At 45.2% G+C, this 19,754-nt stretch overlaps 1 protein-coding gene across 2 annotated transcripts; it reads right to left on the reverse strand.

Moving 5' to 3' along the window:
- Positions 1-8,408: 8,408 nt before the first annotated feature.
- Positions 8,409-14,602, reverse strand: adcyap1a (adenylate cyclase activating polypeptide 1a). Of its 2 annotated transcripts, none has more exons than XM_056299516.1 (7): positions 14,357-14,602; positions 13,967-14,068; positions 13,124-13,258; positions 12,625-12,729; positions 11,802-11,936; positions 11,165-11,285; positions 8,409-8,900 (listed from the first exon to the last, which is right to left on the reverse strand). In XM_056299516.1, exons 2-7 carry the CDS (start codon positions 14,062-14,064, stop codon positions 8,892-8,894), a joined length of 603 nt encoding a protein of 200 aa, XP_056155491.1. In that variant the 5' UTR covers positions 14,065-14,068; positions 14,357-14,602; the 3' UTR covers positions 8,409-8,891. The 2 variants fall into 2 exon arrangements, with proteins under 2 accessions (XP_056155491.1, XP_056155490.1); XM_056299515.1 differs by having other exon boundaries at positions 13,967-14,071.
- Between the last annotated feature and the right edge of the window lie 5,152 nt (positions 14,603-19,754).

The following is a 19,754-nucleotide window of genomic DNA, read 5'->3' on the forward strand; positions in this document are numbered from 1 at the left end:
GGGAGGTGGAAAATCCCCCTCTCGACGTTCAATTGCTGTAACTATTAGTCGGTTAATGAGAGATCTAAAGCATGGCATGAAACAGCAGCCACAGGTAACCAAAATTCCCATAAAAACGGCTAGGGATACAAATAATGACATGATCAGTCCCTTCCATTTTCCAAAGAAGTGAGTCATCCATTTTTCAAAAGGATTGCTAATACCCGAATGATCGTGCATAGTTTTTGAAAGGGTACGTAGACCCTCTAGGGCCCTGGTCACTGAACCGTCGGGGGCTGTGTTATTGGGGATAACGGTGCACCGCTGATCTCCGAACATTGAGCATATGCCCCCTTTTTCAGCCAGCGACATATCTAAAGCCATTCTATTTTGTATAGTCATCAAAGAAGTGGCCTCCAATTGTTCCGACAACCCGGCCACAGCATCTCGCATCAAGTTGGCCAGGCGGAGTATATTGTAATGTATGTAATTGATCCGGTCAACGTTTTTATTAGGAGAGACGGGAAAAAGGGCACTGATGATGGGCATACTCTCAAATCCGGCAGCGACTTGGTCGGCTAGCTTATATTCATCCGGCACTCCTCGGGGGACGCCTATTGCGTCAACATACGTGGGGCCCCTTGTGATAAGTCAAAACTATGGGCCGTTGCTTGCCTCCGTCGCCTCCCCCACCGTCCCCTCTATTGCCTCGGCCCAATCAGGGTCACAGGTAGAGAGAGAGACGGGCAAGGGCGCATTGTCCAACCCACTCGGCTGGGAGTTGGGGCCTAAGCACGGTGCCTCTACAATACCAAAACAAATCGGCCCGGTGATAGTGCATGTTGGTGACGTTGGTCCATCCCGTCATATTAATGAGGCGTTTACACCAGTCTATCGGGATCTCTCTGACATTAGTGCCCGAGCCATTGTGATTTAGAAAACAGGTTAAGTTACTTTTTACCGGAACCAAGGCGGGTGGGATGACATCCTGATTGCCTTTCGCCTGGACCAACGTGTACACACGGTTCAGGCTAGAACAATAGTCAGGGGCTGCATTCATCATTATGACAATCAGACAGTAGAAACCCATGGCATCATGGATATAAGTTGGCGCGGGAACCGCAATCAGCACAGGACGGGCCGAAGAGCAGGCCACGCAACCCTCCATCCCTCTCTCTGCTGCTGTTGCGGCCAGCCATTCCAACCACATATTTTTACCCGCGTACCCCGTGGCGTAGTAGACTATGTCGGACGGGTCTATCTTTTCGGGGTCGACCCTTTTTACTACATCATATTGGTCTGGCCCCGCCCCTTCACCTGTGATGTTGGCGTGCTGGCTTTCCTGGGGAGCGACCCATGTGACACGGAAAAAACTCTGTGTGTCCACCCCTGCTTGGTCTAGGCCTATGGTATACAGGGTGTCATTGACTCCTTTACGCAGACACATTTTTAATAGGCCAGGCCCTTCGTTATACCCTGAACTGGCAGTGTGCCCCGCCAATCCGAACTCGATCCCTTTCTGTCGGTCAACTGTTTTTTCTATCGAGACCATAATGGTCTTACCATCTCCTCCTAATTGAACTTTCATGTATTTGCCGTAATCTTCTTTGCGGTGACTCCCTATGTCCCCTGTGTATGCGTCTACATAAGACCATTTATAACAGCTGGGCCACAACACCTTCCGGCATATGTAGACTGGCTGTTTTTTCCAATAATCTTCCTGACCTTCTGGACACGGGAACAGGTCGCAAAGCCTTACCTGATATGTGGCAGTGGTGCCTACTGGATGGGTCCAATTAACCCACGAGTTGTACCACCCCCTTTTCCCGCCTGGGCACTGACTGCATCTGAACTCTTCCCCCCTTTTCACTTCATCTCTTTTGGCTCTTAGAAGGGACTGATCCAGGGCCCACAACCCTAAACAAAGGCATACCATCATAGTCATTATCCCCATTATAACCCTTGTTCCCCTTGTCTTCATGACTGTCGTTCGTAGTTATATCTGTTAATAAGTTGGTCTGTCTAGTCGTCCGCCCCTCGGTTCTCCGTCTACGTCTACTTCTGGCCGGGAATTGTGATCGTCCGGCTAGTTCATCTATGACCTAGGGGAGAGGTTACCAGCACTTTCACCCTGACTTCTGCTAACAGTGTCGTCTTTGGGGAGGATCGGTGAACCTTCGAGTCCATCCGAAGAGGTGGACGCTTCTTGTAGATCGTCCTATATGTCTTGCAGGTGTAGCGCATGTCCTAATCAGATTTATGTGCATGGCGTTCCTGCTCCAAGGCCGTCCTAATGAGGTGGGTGCACATAGTGTTTCTACTCCAAGGCCGTCTCTATCAGGCCGGCGTACAATGTTCCTACTCTCAGGCCCAGCTCCTTTAGTCCTCCTGTTGAGGTGATTTATCACCTCGCATAATATTTTAAGTGTGGTGCGTGGGTATCTATATCAGTATTCGGTCATTGGTTCCACCCCAGGGTGGGATGTCCCCCAGGCATCCTTGCAAGGCACCACTGTGGCTTCCTCAATGACCTGCGAGGCCTATGTGTAGCATGTGGGTACATAGTTGCGAAATACAAGCAGCAAGCGTTTCTTCATTGCACACAGCAGAGATGTAGTATATAAGTAATACAAAGTGTAGTTAACTGAGGGGGGTTAGGCCGTTTCTACAAGCATAGAGACATAAACGCAGAATGCATGCTTTACGGATCCTCTTTCAGACAGGGCTGTCCAGTGGGCTGTCTGGGTCATCCGAATCCAACTCGCTGAGGTCCGGTCCCTCTAGGCCCCCTTCGTCTCGTGGGGGATGGTCCATACCGAACATCCCAGAATGGCAACTGTTGAGAGAGTGGTTATCCTCCCTAAAAGTCCCTATCTCACCTTTTAACAGGCTCTCTCCGTCTGGGTTGAGAGGCCTGAGCAATTCTACTTCTGTCATCTGGTAGGGCAGGGGGAGGGATGTTGTACTAGATTTCATGTGTTTGTCCATGCATTGAATGCATAAGGCCTTGTACATAGGTATACAGAAACAAACTCCAATAATCAACACTAATATTATGACCAATATGGGTCCGGCCAGAGAGGACAGCCAATTTTCCCATTTGCCGAACCATTTTGACCTCCAGTTTCCAAATGGGTCATTTACTCCCGAATGTTCCTGGAGCTCGTCTGAGAGCATCTTTAGACCTGTCAATGCCCTGGTAAGTGGGCCATCAGGCACCGTGTTATTTGGGATAAAAGTACAACACTGAGAGCCGAACATTGCACACACACCTCCCGAATGTCGGGTGCCGCCCCGTCATTCCACAGAGGTATATGTCATAACCCCTCCATGCCTGGGGATTCCCCCCACAGTTAATTACATCACATAGGTCGAATTGGAAAGTGTAGCTTTTCCCTGTAGTATAATTTAGTTCTATTCCCCCGTAAATTGATAAACATTTATCCCTTAGAGCTGTGTTGACTGCTCTTTTAGTTATGTGGTGGTGTAATTGGGTCAGATTGGTATCGTTAGCGATATCAGTTAGTGGGGTTCCAGGTCTCTTAATATGAACTGACTCTAGGTTAGATCGTTCTCGTGAGGCCTGAGCCATTTTCCACCACAACAGTGGTCCTGCTATCATCAGTGAGAGACACCACTGGGTGATCAGTCCCTGGAGTCTGTCACATCCGAGTTGCCTAAATGAATTTCCTGTGTCATGTCTAGGTCTCGTCGGGGTTGTCATAGTCACTGTCGAGGTCCTTCAGGTTTTTTCTAATGTCAGTCAGGGTCCGCTCGGTCGGAGCGTCTGTCTTGCAGTACTGAGTCTTGTGCCACCAGTTGCTTAGTCTGCCTGTTTGCAACCAGACTTTTAGGGAGTAGTCAGTAGCTCGGGCCACTTGGAATGGGCCGAGCCAACGTGGTTCACTCCAATTTCTTCGGTGTTGTTTCCTCAACACCCATTCCCCTATTTCCACCGGTGGTGGGACGACGTCGTCTGAATCATGCAGAAGTGCTTCCTGTACCTGTGAGGACAAACACTTCGCCGCTATGTTAAGCATTGTTACGTAATCACCAATCTGTTCTCTTTGTCCTGTAAGAGTGTGTCCGTCTGTGGTAGGGCAAATGGTGAATGGACATGGCATTTTTCTACCCGTTAGCACCTCACTAGGGGTTAACCCATGTGCTGCATTTGGTTGAGATCTCATGTTGAACAGTACCAATGGTATGGCGTCTAGCCATTTCAGGCTTAGTTCGCTACATAATTTCCCCAATTGTTCCTTGATTGTCCTATTTGCTCTTTCCACCAGTCCCTGGGAGGCAGGGTGATAGACTGAGCCGGATTTGTGTTTGATCCCAAACATTTCCTCAACCTTCTGAAGGTCCTCACTTGTGAAGTGGGTACTATTATCTGATCTGATGGTTCTTGGCAACCCATATCTGGGCACGAGTTCTTTAACCAGCCATTTAATTACTTCCTGTGCTGTTTCCTTCTGAATCACTTGTATTATCCTCACTCTTACTGTCTACATTTTGTACAACTTTCTTTTTCCTATTCTTAGCTTTAGTTGCTGCTTCTTGCTTTATCTTCTTTTTTTTCTTTTTTCTTCTCTGTCTCGTTCATGTGTTTGCTTATCAGCGCGAGTTTCTGCTCCAGGTCTGCTTGAGTGACGGGAGCGTCTTCTGCGTTGTCTGGGGCGATGCTTACACCTATGACCCCGCTTTTAACAGTCATTAGAGGGGCCTTTATATCTTGTCCCCTAGTTTGGGCCCCCCCCTTTTTCAGCTTCTTCCTCCTTTAGTTTGGTTGCTTTATCCTGCTCTTTTCTGCTTTTCTGCTTTGTTTCTGGCTGAGTTGGTTTCGGCGTTTTCGGCATAGTCTGTAACATTTCGAAAAACCAGACGGCCATGGTGGCCTGTCCGTCTGCCTCTCGTTCTGCTTTTCGTATCTGTGATTTCTTTGTTAGACATCCCGTCTGTCCAACTTTTTCTCCCACCTTAGCCGCTTTAACGCGGGCTTGTGCCTCATATTGTTCTAGTAGTTGTGCGCTGGGTGGTGGATCAGTCCACGCCCCTAGCAGGCCTTCTTCCTGCATTTCATGTGCCCAAATCACTAATTAATTTTTCTTTGCCAATTTCTTTCTTTCTCCGGGCAGAGTCCTGTATGCTCTTAACATTAGGGCTTTGTGCAGGATCCTGCCTAATGTGTAGTGGGGTAGTTTTTGCCAGCCATCTATCACTGCTTCAATTTTATCAGACATTTTCAAGACACACTTTGTTCACATACACTGACGCGCCAACCAAGTGGACTCTAGGTCCTGGGGAGGGCGGGGAACCCAGCCACGGAAGAGGTTGGGGCCCCGTCGGGTCATCCAATGTCAACCGCCGGTTTTCTGATCACCTCGAGCGAGAACGATACAGCAAGCTTCTACCCACACGGGGCGGCCGTACCTTCACTTCAAATCTGGCTCAGGTATCACTCCCCGAGTGTCCCCTTTTACTCTGGAGGCGCTATACAGTGTTCTAGGTCCCTGACCTTATCTCTTATCCCTTATATTCTGCTAGGCCCTCCCCATTTGACAAGCAAACACACTGGTTTCGGAGCCTGGCGTGTGTGTTTTTTTTTTGTTTTTTTTTTCAAACTTCCACACAGGCAAAAAAGTCTCGAAAACCAGGAAACCACCCCACAGTTTGTGAAAAACAACAAATCTTTCCCTGTGTCCTGATTCTTTCTCTTACTTATTTCTTCCTAAATTTGCGACAACTCTCCGTTTTTTCAGGAGAGGAAAAAGACGGTCCCAGACTCGTTCTTTTGATTACGTCTTATTTTGTCCAAATGGTTTTGCTGTACTAAACTAGGACACTTATTTTCTTTCCCTCGTGGTGTTTCTCTATGTGTTTTAAACATTACATGTGAAACACATTCATTGCATGGTATGCCACAATACAATTATATTTTATCATACTTCTTAGTAGCCAGTGTCTTTCCCTGTGTGAGTTTATCCAACTCTCCCCACCATATGCCCCCTCCCTCAGCTATCGGGGGCATCTTATCCACTAGGGCTTGTACGTCACCCAAATTCCATGGTTTATATCGGCTCCCCTGACCCCTACCCGACTGCACGAGTGGACACTGCAATCGGGACCTAGCCCGTGTCTGTGGAGGGGGCCCTGCCCCCCCCCTCTCTCTTTCCCTGGGGATAACAACAACTCTGCTTCTCTCATTGCTTCAGCGGCGGAGGTTAGTAAAGCCCCCACCGCCACACACTCCTCTCTCTCTCTCTCTACCTCCCTCTCCCTCGTCTTCCCAGCTTCCCTGGGCTACGCCCATTGCTCCCACATGGTAGGTATCTGATATCTCATTATCATCTTCACACACCCCCGTCAATGAGCCTGTGATGACCACTGGCCTCTCCCCCTTTTTCCACTGTTTCGGCTTCGGCCGCGCCCCTCTGGCTCCCTCCCTGTTGTCTGGCTAATCTCTGTTTAAACGGGACTTCTTCTTCCTCGTCCTCCTCCTCCTCCGGGGAGCTGGGCCCTTCATTCACAGTCTCTATTCTCCCCCGTGATCGGGTTGTTATCTTGGGGGCGCTGGGCACCGGAGCTGTTTCAATTTGAAATGTACCATCCGTAATGTTTAATACCGGATATAATCCGCCCTCACACTGTCCCTGTGGCTGTGGGCTACATCTTCCCACCTCGTATGGAGGAGGATCATTTTTCTCTATCTGGGGTCCCCCTGTCTTTTTCTCTTTTTCCTCTTTCATGCAATGAGCAAGCCCTTGCCACATGATGGCATAATTATACCATCTTAGTCGATCTTCCTCAGCTTGCCTTATAGTCTTCTTCCATGTCCTCTGTGACATCAGCCCACATGTCTGTCTCCTTTTCTCTGCCTCTACTCGCTTTTCCTTACACATTTTCTCCTGCTTCCACAAATACCTTCCCAACAGAACGGCGTCCTCCGCCTTTCTCTCCCCCCTTATAATAGCTTCTCCTAACCTCCTTTGTTCTTCCTCCCTTCGTCTCGCCTTTGCCTTGGCACCCTCATTCTTTTGGTTCGTCATCCTTTGTATCAGTATGTCGCTCTGCTTCTGCAGGGACTTCCACTGCGGTCCGCCACCGCTTTTTTCTCCTTCTTCTTTTTCCATTCTACCTTTTACGTCTCCTGTCTATCTGTTAGGGACTCCAACCCTTACTCTATTTAATCTATTGTTCAGGGACTCCAACCCTTTACTCTATTTGATCTATTGTTTAGGGACTCCAACCTTTTACTCTATTTAACCTATTGTTTAGGGACTCCAACCCTTTACTCTATTTAACCTATTGTTCAGGGACTCCAACCCTTTACTCTATTTGACGTGTCCCTCCCTTGGGGGTCCTCAATTCCCCGGGAGAGTTTTCCCAGCCTTAACCTCACCCCCTCGTCAGAGAGTGAGTGGCTGCGCCACTACCTAGGATCTTAGACAGAGGACTCTAATCTCTTCTACCGATTATCTCCTTTTTACTCTTACCGTAGGGGACTCCAACCCCTCCTCTTTTGTTAAACTGGCCGCCTTCTCCTTCCCGAGCTTAGTACAATTTAGTAATTCAGTCCAATATGCAGATTTCGTTAAAACAGGTTCTCCTTACCTTATTCGTGGTGTGGGTCGACCCCAAGCTCGGGAGGTGTCGGCGGGCAGCCACACTGTCCAATTAGGACCGCTTCTTCACGTCCCGGACGAGCCCCCAATTTGTCGAGAATCACCTTCGTGGTCCTCGTCCCCGAGTCCGTTGATGTGAAGAAAACAGCCACCACGTCTTAGGAGATTAAAATGATTTTATTGAGTACAGATCTGGAGACACACTGTCAATCCGTCGTGTGTGTCTGACTTTCTTTGTGTGTGAGCTTCTTTATATGCTAAACCTCCCTTGTTCATTCATCACACATGGCCTCGATTTTCCTGTCCACTATGTTTGGTCAATGCTCCCTTTCATGGTTGAGCTTTAGGGAGTGCTCATCCTGTCTGGACCTGCAGCTCTTATCGGGGGCCCTCCTTGCACCAGACACGGTATCTCTCCCAAGGCCCCAGGGGAGGGCAACCCCCCACATTCAGTGCGAGGCATGCAATATATTTCATCTACATGAATGTGTCTTTCTTCACCCTCTGTTCTGGTTGCATACATTGGTTACATACAGAGTAATACAAATACACTCGGGTTATATTTAATATCACTTAACACTACTCGCCCATGTGGAGTCCTCTCTTCATCCCTCGGACCTGTCTTTGTTTAAGTTGCCTGTCGGGAATCATCATAGTTTAGGTTTTGTTGTTTTTATTTGTTTACCTTTTTATAACTGCAACTTTTTAAAAAAAACAAAAAAAAGATCATCCTCTTGAATGTGTTTTAGGTTACACAAAGGCTTATGGTGATATTGGCTTCAAGGATTAGACGAAAATTTTGTTGTTTACAAAAATTTATTCATACAAATCTTACAACACTTTTTTTAAACATTTATAGACTTGACCCCTGCGGATCACTATGTAATATTCATTTTCTACACAGTAAATATATAGATAGATATATAGAATATATAGTTTGAAGATTATCTTCATGTTTAGTAAGGCTATTGGCGCTTTCAACATGATACATATGAAGTTTCACGCAGAATGGGAAATTATGATCCTTGCCTGAATCTTTCACAAAAGTCTAACTCTAGTGCTCTAAAAACAAACTGCAAAAATTAAAGGAGCACAGGCAGGAATGGCTGAAGCTTTGGCCTGATGCCACTAAAGATCCTATCAAATGTTTGTGCCACACAAAACAAAAACAAAAACAAAGGTAATGTAAGCTGATGATGTGCAGCATTGTAGGGCCACTAAATAGCCATCTGTGATCGTGGCGATTTTAAAGTCGAAGCAAGGCACCACAGCCGCAAGCTGCCTCCTGCGTCACAATGCCTGGAGGGGAATGCAGAATTAAAGAAAGATTGATTTCATACACACCACTCATGAGCCAGCCAGAGATCGAAGAACTTTGCCCCCCCCCCCCGTTTAAAAAGTGAAGCTCAACTCAGCCTGTCTACAGTTTGTGCCTCGTTTGTTGTCTCTAGAGTCGACTGGGCGAAGAGGAAGGACTGTGGGTGGGGGAGGGGCTCTACTCAAACTCCATTTGATGGGATTTTATTCAGCTTGGTTATTTAGGCTTATGATGTTCATTTTGCAACATTTGCCTTTGCAAAACAAAAATGAGTTCTCTTCTCTCTCTCTCTCTCTCTCTCTCTCTCTCTCTCTCTCTCTCTCTCTCTCTCTGTCTGTCTCTCTCTCGCTCTCTCCTTTCCTCTGTCTCTCCTTTCTTTAGCACCTCTATTCTCTTATCTGAGCCTCATTCTCACCTAAAGCTTTTTCGTCAGCAGGCATTTGGGGAGCCTTTATCCCACGGTGCAAACAAAGATCGCGTCAAATGACGGCTTTGCCCAATCGTGTTATTTGTAAATATACAATATATAAGTGTGTTACAAAAACTTTTCTTCAAGCTTGTTAAAGCAGTAGAGCCAAAAATATATATATATATGACATTCGATTCAGTCTCTCGTCAACAATTTAAGTACATTCATCAGTGCTTTCCTTCATGGAGGACAAGGGGTGCTAAGTGGAACATACATTTTTGTGCAATGATTTAAGGTGACAGAAGTGAAGAAAAAAAAACATCCAGAAAACACAAAAAAATGTTTGCAGTAATCAGAAAGCAAGAGAAACCCTCTAGGTGGAGTTGTCTGCACAGATTCATTGGCTAGTGCAATTACTTTAATCATGCGATCTTACTGTAACTTTACATTGGTTCACGTGACACAAAGGGAAGCACAACAGACCAAAAAGGTTCGACAGAAAGATTTCAAACTGCCATTGAAAGGTCTTTCAAGAAGAAGAAATTGATGAACATGTCACCATGTAACAAGTATCATTTGTTTTCAGTTTCTTTTTTTTTCTTTTCTTTTCTTTTTTGTTTGTTATCCAGGTGATGCTTTAAACGTCAGTGATACTTATTATATGGGCAGTGAGACATGGGAAAACCTTTGGTGTAAGTTACAGGTTTTCTTGGGCATTTCAAACACACAGAAACCAAATCACTCAATAGGACCACAAGATTGGCACTTTACACAAGAGTCAGAGGTTTAAGCTCATTTCTGTAAACACTGACGAAGAGAAGGACAAGAAAAACCTCAAAAGTACTCTGGTCCTCATCTCGATTAAGGATTTTCTTTTTAAAACCATGTATCCCATCATGGTCTTCGTCAGACTTTGAATGGATCACTGGCATTTTGGAAGTTATCAAAGCCAGCATGGGATCACTGCTGGTTTTATCCAGATGATCTCGTATTATACTGATAATCATGATAATCTCATCCTCACATCCAGATAGAGGACGCTGATAAGGGTCCGTGTCCACCACATGCGTTTTTTTGTGGGCTTTTTCGTGCTGGCAGCGCTCACGATCTCATTTTCCGAGCGCTTCTCTTGAGCGCTTATTGTTGCTAGGTTACAAAAACCGTCTTCTAGCACTTCCGCATAGATAGATAGATAGATAGATAGGTGCTTATTCTCTGTTAATATTATTATTCAAGTCTCTATGGTTTAGAAAGGTTAGCTAAAACGACTGAAAAAAATCGCGTACTGGCATCGACAGCGTTGATATCGTAAGTCCCGCCCTCTTCTTGATTTTGATTGGTCGGTGAGAGAGAAGCGGCGGTGACGAGCTCGGCGGTGTTTCCAAACTGAGCGGAAGCGGAAATAAAAGATGTACGCTGGCGGCGTTTTTGCGCCGAGGACGCTGAGGACTGTCAGTGCGGAACTTAATAGGCTGTGTCTAGAAAATCGACGCTGCCAACGCAAACAAACAAACGAACACAAAAAACGCATTTGGTGGACACTCTACGACCACTGGTGTCAGCGGACAGTGATATTATGTCTAAAATATCAGCCGAAGCAAAGTGCCGACATTCATCTCCATCCGCCCTGTATGCTGTATACAGGAAGAACTCAAGATACAATGGGTACATTTGTTTCGGAGAGACAGGAGCACAAATGAGGTGGAAGAAGATTGGTTTTGAGTGTTTAGAGCAAGGTAACAGGGTTAAAAGGTTAAGGTGAGAGGGAGAGAAAAAAAAGGGAGGGACATGAGACGTCCCTCAAGACATGGCCTCAGGAATAAGCCCGGGACTCACCGGAAACTCGGGAGAGAACTGTTTCAGCCAGTCTCCCAAAAATGCCTCAAACTCATCCCCATCCGGGAGGGCATCAAAGTCTATGTCTGGTAGGATATGCTGAATACCTACGTCTTCAAGGCTGTTGTGAATAAAAACAACTAAACTCTTAATTTCACTTTCCCAAAAAAAGAAGAAAAAAAGAAGCAACATTCAATGCAATTTTCCCCCCTCACAATCATATCTGGCCATTAAAGTGTTTAAAAGACAGGGGGTTTTCGAGCGTTATACTTCCAACAGTTTTCTCTTCTCAAATAGATAGGTCTAGAAATGATAAATAAATAAGCAAATACACAAATATAGAGGCTATATTCATAACGAAGAAAAAACAAAAATTGGTCCACAAAGTAGGGATATGTGCGATCTCAAGTGCTGAAGTACAAAATAAAAACAATATATTATTATCAAAATATCCATTTTAATGGCTTACTTCATACATAAATACATGTTTAACACAATAGCAATCCACTTGAGTCATCGGTCCTCTCAAAGAAATGACTTTGTCTGGACTGTGTAGCCTACACACTTAAAAGTTTGGTTCAGGGGATGCTACAAATATGCCATCCGGCGTCCTTTGTTTCTATATCTCTGTCTATACCTTTTCCCCAGGACTGCTGCCAGGTATTTCTTCACCGCCATTTGCTTTCGGTAGCGGCTGTAGCTGTCCGTGAAGATCCCGTCCGAGTGCCGCTTCGACAGAGGCTCCGAGTCGTCCTCCGTGGCGCTCCCCCCACTACGGAAAAGATAAACTGCCATGAAACAGGTACATCTATTTATTTATTTATTCGTTCATTTACATCGCCGACCCCCCCCCCCCAAAAAAAAGTACTGCTCGGTGTCGGTTCAGCCTCTTTACAGGACTGATTTCCCATATTGTAACACACAACCCACATTTGGAGAAAGGCGTTACAAAACGTTTAATTTATTTGGCCTATTTCGGGACTTCTTGAGATGTTCTTTTTTTTTCTTTTTTTTTCTGCAGATTTTTTCGATCTGTAAAAGAACAACTTAGTCAGGTGAAGCGCGTCCTCGCCGCGTCCATCGGGACGCGCCTATAAATTATTCACGCGGAAATGAAATAATCTCAGTTTTCCCGCGTGCGCCTCCCCCACGACGCTTAAAATTTTTCCCGCGAGCGCCTTCCCACAGCACTATACATCGCTTAAAAATAATTCATCAAATGGCCGTTTGCGGTCTCTGGGGACCCCCCGCCCCCCCACTCCCATTATAGGCTCACCAGTACTTATGGGACCCATACGTGCAGCACGTGGAGTACGTGCCGTACGTGCGGAACAGTGACCATTCAAAATCAGTCAAAAGAAGAAGAAGAAACAAAAAGGACACAAAAGACGGGAAAACGTTAAAAAAAAAGGCAAACTGGGTACCGCGTCAAGGGTGACAAACAAAGACGGTGTCCTTACCCTACACGTTTGGCCATCAGAGAGTGGAGGTATTTCCTGGCTGATAGCTGGCCCAGCGCCTTCCTGTAGGCTTTATTAAACATGCCGTCTGCATGTCTCTCCGTCCTGCCACGGGGAAACGCCACACAGATAGTCAATCAGCCAACACCCGGCCCGACGCCATCTATACCCATCCCCACTGACTCCCACCACAACCCCCCTCTCACGCTTGATTACAGATGCTTAAATTCCAGCTCATTTTGGAGTTTTGGGGAATGTTCAATCCAGATACTTGTATTTCACTATATATTTTTTTAACAGAAAGTAGGGTTGGATGACATAGGTTATAAATAGGTAACATAACGCGTCTCGGACGATACAGAGCGTTAATTAACACAAAACATACACAACACAGACGACCTGAGATTCCAGCGACAATAATGAAACGTTTCCGCATGATGTTCAGAAAACTTACGGGAACATTAAAAATAATAAAATAATGGTGGGGGTGGATTATCACCTTTTTTCTGGCGGGTAGTATAACGTGTAGACGTCGTCGGCTGCAGGCGATGGGCTCCTTATGGCGAGTTGGTCCCTGTTGAATGCCAGCTGCGTTAACGAGTTGCCATCTTCATCGTAAACCTCATTGTCAAGTCTGAAAAGCGAGACGTGTGTAGACGTTTACCATCTGGGAATCTGTACACTTAACCTGATGCACCGCTGCTTGGTATAGGAGAAATCTGTTCCCACCAAACGTGAAAAGTTGCCCTCACAACGCAGGACGACCGAACTGCTGCTCTCCCCCGGATAGCATAAGAAATCCTAAACTGATAGGTGATGAAGGGAAACTCTCAAAATCCATTATTATTACTAACAGTGGTTGACTTTTCATTGCTGGAATAGCTGGAGGGCAGCTCCGGGTATGTAGAAGAGCCCTGAAAATCAGCCATCTTGTATTTAATTTGTCACGGAATAAAGTGGATTTCGTTCATAAATGTGTCGAGTGAATCAATGGCAGCCCCAAAGAAGGGATTCAGATGTAGCTGACTTTTTTTTTTTTTTATCCCAGGGCTCATCCCAAACCACACAAATTAAATTACCCCCGCAGGGAATGTGTTTGGCAGCACCCATAGACTGTCAAATGATCCAGCGATAACTTCATCTACCCGTTGCCACCCGGCATGAGTCCATGTGCCCCTCATATTTTACACGAAACACCATCAGGAATGCTGCGAGGAAACCAAACACCTAAACACCACCTGAAAGCCTACTGCACGCACACGCCGTCCTGCTTCCGGGGGCAACTTGAAATTAAAAAACAAAAACAACAACAACAACAACAATGAAAGTGGAGGGTACATACCTAACATTGGGATAGCTAAGCCCCACGGGTGAGCAGCTGACGCTGTAATGCATTATGAGTCCATAGATGAGTAGGGCTAAAGTAGCTTTGCTGCACATGGTCCTGCTGCAGAAGAAAGAGCCCAGCGTTAGACACACGCAAAGCTTCAGTGGTTACACGGACCCAACTTGGCGGGGATTACCGCACTCAGACGGATCCACGTCCTCCTCCTTCCGTATAACACCGAAAATAAAAAACTTTCCTAACAACCCTGTTACCCCCACTGATACCCCCCCACACACACACACAAAAGCTGACTTTTCTTCCAACTTTACCATTAAAACGCTGCATAGAAACCATCGGCAGGCAGGCAGGGAGGGAGGGAGGGAGGGAGGCTGGATCAACCCTTACCTATTGCAGTGGTGAGACGCTGTATGCGATCCCTTGAAGACCTTGGCTGGGGAGAGGGAGATAGCCCCTCTCTCTCTCTCTCTCTCGCTCTCTCTCTCTCGCTCTCCCCCCTCTCTCTCTCCCTCCGCTTGTTCTTCTTCTCGGTCACTTTCCCAAGCGCCCCTCTCGTCTCTCAGCGCGCGTTCCGAAGTGTCCAGCCCTCCGCGTGCTCACAGTTTATGACGGCTCGCGGATGTCTGCCCGCTGCTCGAGCATTTGTCGGCTGACAACTTTTTGTCGGATCAGCGCGACTTACTTGGATTTTTATTCGCGAAGCCGAAGGCATGCCTTCTTTTTCACTCCGCACAACTGGGGCTGCTCTTTACGTCATCGCCCCATCTCCCCCCCCCCCGGAGTTCATCCTGATAGTACTTTTCCTTCCGCGTCAATGAAATCGCCCGAGTCATTAAAAAAAAAGAAAAAAAAGAAGGGATAATGAGTTCAGGGGCGATCATTAAACAATGACTAAATGTTGATGCCGATTGAATGTTAAAAGACGGGGGGGGCGGGGGGGGTCAAATGGCGAGGCCTGCTGCGCGCAACTCGCTGACTTTTTGGCGCTTGGCCGAGGGTGGAGGGGAGCTGTCGAGTGCTGAAATGCACCAGACGCCGCTCTGCGCTGTTGCCGAGTTAAAGGACCATTCCGGGTTTTAACAACCTTGGTCTCTCGGGGTTTTGGTATCGCTTGGCTCACGCTCTTCATTTTGGAGATTTTGGACTTTGCGGCCGGGTCTCACACGGCATCACGAGACACGTCTTAAATCTGTCTTTTTAGCAACTAGACCCCCCCACCCCCCAGTGCCTCAGTTAGCCTATGTGCACGAGATCCCAAGATCTGCGACTTCTCAGCTGCGTTGGCAGGGCAGTTTAACGATGGTTACCACTCTCTGCAGTAGGTAAGAGGATCATCTTTGGGAAGTGGAGGATGTAGCTCGGCGATGTGATGGAACATTGTTAAAAACAGTGGACTGTTTCTTTTTCACTTCCAGTTACGTGGTTTAGCTGGTTGGGTTAAATTGGACTTGTTGAATCATGTCTGACGATCTTACTCCCATAAGCTGCCCTTATACAGGTGAGTCTAGTGGTGGTCTCCCCCATTCAAAATCCCCACAATGAGGCCTTCGGAAAGTAAAATGTAGACTGTAAAACTTACAGCTCGAGTAAATAAAATCTGCCTAATTGGGATGAAGACCTTTAAGTTTAGTAGTGTTGCTACCCCTTTTTTAGGCCTTCGTGACCACTAACCGAGGGTTGTTTTAGCTTTTGATGAATGGACATAACAGTCAAGTGTACACTCCATTCATGCAGGGACCGGACCGTGAGTTGAATACTTAATGGCTGATTCGGATGTTACAGCCTTCATCCCCTCTGACGTCATATGACGTAAATTTAAACACAAAAACACTCAGCTTAGCCTTCTAAGGGTGTTGAAATTTCATGAACGAGGTACCGAGAGCGCAAATGAGCCCCCCCTCCCCCATGTAATACTAAGGGAGCACTGCCCCCAAGTGGTTATGAGGAGCAAGTGTATTTATGTTTAGGATGGGCTATGGGATAGGATATGGGCGTGACAAATCTTGATGAGGGCAAATACCATTCATAAGGATGCTGGCATGATTGATGAGAAGGATAATAACTATAATATTATGACACTGAAATGAGTCAAAGTAATCACATCAAAACGACAATTAGTCATAATAAGATCTCATGGTCTGTTATATTTTAATGACTTCAATCTGTTCATCATGAGGGAAAAACTACATAGTCTAATTTGTTCTGTTTTTTTAATATACAAGGAGCTTAAAAGGACACACAATAAACGGAAATAAGACTGTGTATACAGTACTTTGTAGCTGCTGAGTCACCACGCAGTATGTACTTCCATTGCCGTAAGTCATGTCTGCTATGATAAAGCAAACCAGCTTCTGTCCCGATACAACCACCAAATCACTAATGGACAATTTAAACTTTCCATGATGGGGAAATAAAAACACTGCTGAAATGTATTTCTCTTTACTGCCAACACATTATGACTGTTTATGAGGCTATGGTCCTTTTTCTTGGGTTAAATTAGGCTCTGTATGTAAACAAACCTGATATCAGAATTAGACACGACAACAACCAGAAGTAGTGAACCTTACATAAAATTGCTACCGTTTGTGTTTCATGTAATACTTGCTTCTTTTTGCGTTTGTCCTGTTTATTTAAGTTGGGGCTGCAAACAGCAGTTGTCTTAAATTCACATTGTTTATTGTTTTATACCTAGAACAGGGACTATATCTAATGAAGAGAGGCCATATATAACTCAGCTTTATCGTGATAAACAAAAGGAGTGGAGAAGCACATATGGTTCACTCTGATTATACCATAGTAACCTTTTATAACAACCGCCAGTGGGGATGCTGTCTGTCAACACCTGTGGTTGTTATAAAAGTCAATTAAAAACAAGTCTTAGATTACTTTATTGGATTTCTAGTAAGAACCGATGGGGAAACAGTATCCACTTTTACAACATCCAGTCATGACAGCACTTTAGGTGTGTGTGTGGGGGGGTGCAGAATGGGTATGCATGTTTACCAGTCTAGTAACTCATAATATATATCACCAGTCATGAAATTACAGTCTTGCATCACAATTAAAATGTGTGTGTGTGTGTGTGTGTGCGTGTGTGTGTGTGCACATGGGGGGGGGGCAGTGTGCTAAATATAATTAAAATTATATTACCGGTAGTAGTTTTTTGGAGGGTCATACTGGACGGGATGACACACACAGGAAGAAAGGATGGACAGAGAATGAATTTAGATGAGTTATATTTACACTCCCTTGAATGTGTGGGTTCAAAAAAAAAACCCCAAAAAAAACAAGAATATCCTACCATCCATCCATCCATCCATCCATTATCCAAGCCGCTTATCCCAGTTGGGGTCACGGGATGCTGGGCCTATCTCAGCAGTCATTGAGCGGCAGGCGGGAGACACCCTGGACAGGCCGCCAGTCCATCACAGGGCCGAGTAGCCAACCATTGAATCATTTAGTCGTCCAAGATATATAGGCGGTGGGCCAAGGCCATGCTTATCTGCTTTAATTTTCGAAAATAATGATCCCCATTGAGGGAGGACCCAGATTTCGTAACCACTCGAAATTCTTGCACACTTTTCCAAAATCAGTACATTAAATTTGGAGGCAAATGCTGCAGCCTACTATATCAGTCAAACCAATAGCATGCTAAGATACCACGGAGAGATGTCATTAACCTATCAGATTTAGCTACATTGAGCACAGCTGTTTGGCCTATGAGGAACTGAGGAACCGCCTGATGGACACAACGGAAAACGTTAGAACATGGTAGCAGCACCACTCGACGTGTGAGGGTAAGTATTAATGTTATTGTATTAATGTTATTATGTATTTCCGGAGTTTCCTCACAATTCTCTGTCTCTTTTTGTACCTCTAGCCCTTAAAAAAAAAGAAAAGAGGACAACCACAGCTTTAGGCTTCAACTTGTTTTGAGGCTGTGAAGCCCTCTCTCGCTCCCCTACATCATCACTAATTTAAGAAACCAGGTTAGTGACACTTAAGTTATTGTATGTCAAGACCCTTATCCATCCTCCATAGCTTTAATTTTGGAGATGCTGTGCTTCCCCTATATATGGTCCCCGAAAATACTGATGGTGTCATGGGGAGGTGCAATGTCAAATGAGTTGTCACCACAGAAGCTCAGAAGCAGGAGTTAACCTACCACCATCATTCTTACCTATTTTTTCTGTTGTCTTCTGTTATTGCGATTATCTTAATCACAGATCATCCGGTTTATTTAATATGGTTTTTTTTTACATTTGACTTGGTACTTGTGTGTCAGAAATAAGGAGTAGTAATGCTTGCATGTTTTTCTTCAATAGGTCCTACAGCTCACCTATTCTCTCCCACCACCTATGGGGAAAGTAGCAGGTTAGTAAAATGTTGGGATTTTACTTTTGCGTGAGTTGATTGAGTAGATTATCTGAGATGAAATGGAGCCAACAGCTTGGGTCTTTTCCACGCCTGTTTTTAATGGATGTATTTTTAATGTTACTGAGTACTTTATTAGACATTGAACTTAAGAAGTAATGAGTGAAGGGGTTAATTATGTTGTGCTTCTCTTCATCTCAACAGTGTCCACTGCAGCTATAGGTGCACACATGCCCCTCTGCTTCCAAGTTGGATCTTCACTGTGTCTGTCAAAGGAATGATGGGTCCATTTTTCTAAACTACATGCATGCAGTGCAGCACTCAACATTTCTTTTATGTTTGCTAGCAAACATGGCTGAGTTCAAGAGTAGTCTACTGTCTACTGGGTGGCTTGTTTTTATGACGTTACGCTCATCATTTTGACAAAATGATTTGACCTCAAATTTGGGAAATCAGATATGTGAAAAGTTCACAAAGAAACTTTTAAGTACATCAGTAATGTTATGACAGAAGATGCAAGTGCTTGCATAAAAAAGTAAGGATGACAGTGAGGACTGCCTCTAAAATACTGACTTTTTTTTGTGTTGGTTTATCAAGCTGAATAATGAAGTAGGGAGACTATTCATTTGTGTTCTCCTCCAGCTGCCTTTATGGAAGCCCGAAGTTTCAGGGAATATGTGATTTTAAAATCCCCAGATCCAACATGTCACAACAAGCAAGTACAATGAAGTGAAAGTGCAAAACGACAAATGTTGAATATGAGATGTTGTATTTTATAGTCTGTGTTTTCAACTCAAATCTATTTTATTTTGGTTTCATTGAGAGTACAATGTGGTTGTACATTTCAAAATGTTCAATAATACAAACTATGTGTTGGTTAAGGTTCTTTTAGACTTAAGTGCTGCCTTGCACACAGTCGATCTCAACATCCTCTTACATTGCTTAGAGACTTAGGTTGGCATCAAGGGTTCAGCTCTTAACTTATTACGCTCTTACCTCACCAACAGAACTTTTTCTGTTGTTTTGGGTAACTCTACTTCCTCAATGGCTCAGCTGCGTTGTGGTGTCCCTCAAGGCTCAGTTCTTGGCCTCCTTCTCTTTTCTATATGCATGCTGCCCCTTGGCCAGGTCATTCAAAATCACGATGTGCTTTACCATTTTTATGCTGTCGACATTCAGTTATACATGCCACTAAAACCTACAGATCCCAGTGCACTAGCAAATCTCACAACTTGCCTCTCTGACATTAAATCGTGAATGTCCAAAAAAATTCTCAAATTTAATGATGATAAGTCTGGGGTCATTCTGTTCGGTCCTGAAAATTCCATCAGCCGTTTTGTTACTAGTCTTAGTGGTCTATCGGGTAGTCTAAAGCAGGCTGCTAGGAATCTTTGGGTAATATTCGATGATA

This window comes from Lampris incognitus, chromosome 19 (assembly GCF_029633865.1).
Source record: "Lampris incognitus isolate fLamInc1 chromosome 19, fLamInc1.hap2, whole genome shotgun sequence".
Classification (NCBI taxonomy): Eukaryota; Metazoa; Chordata; class Actinopteri; order Lampriformes; family Lampridae; genus Lampris; species Lampris incognitus.

Excerpts from the sequence above, each read along its gene's own strand:
- adcyap1a (XM_056299516.1), bottom strand. The coding sequence starts at position 14,064 with ATGTGCAGCAAAGCTACTTTAGCCCTACTCATCTATGGACTCATAATG. Across the intron at positions 12,730-13,123 it reads TACTACCCGCCAGAAAAAAG|GACGGAGAGACATGCAGACG; the intron begins GTGATAATCCAC and ends TCCCCGTGGCAG. Across the intron at positions 11,286-11,801 it reads GCAGCAGTCCTGGGGAAAAG|CCTTGAAGACGTAGGTATTC; the intron begins GTATAGACAGAG and ends TATTCACAACAG.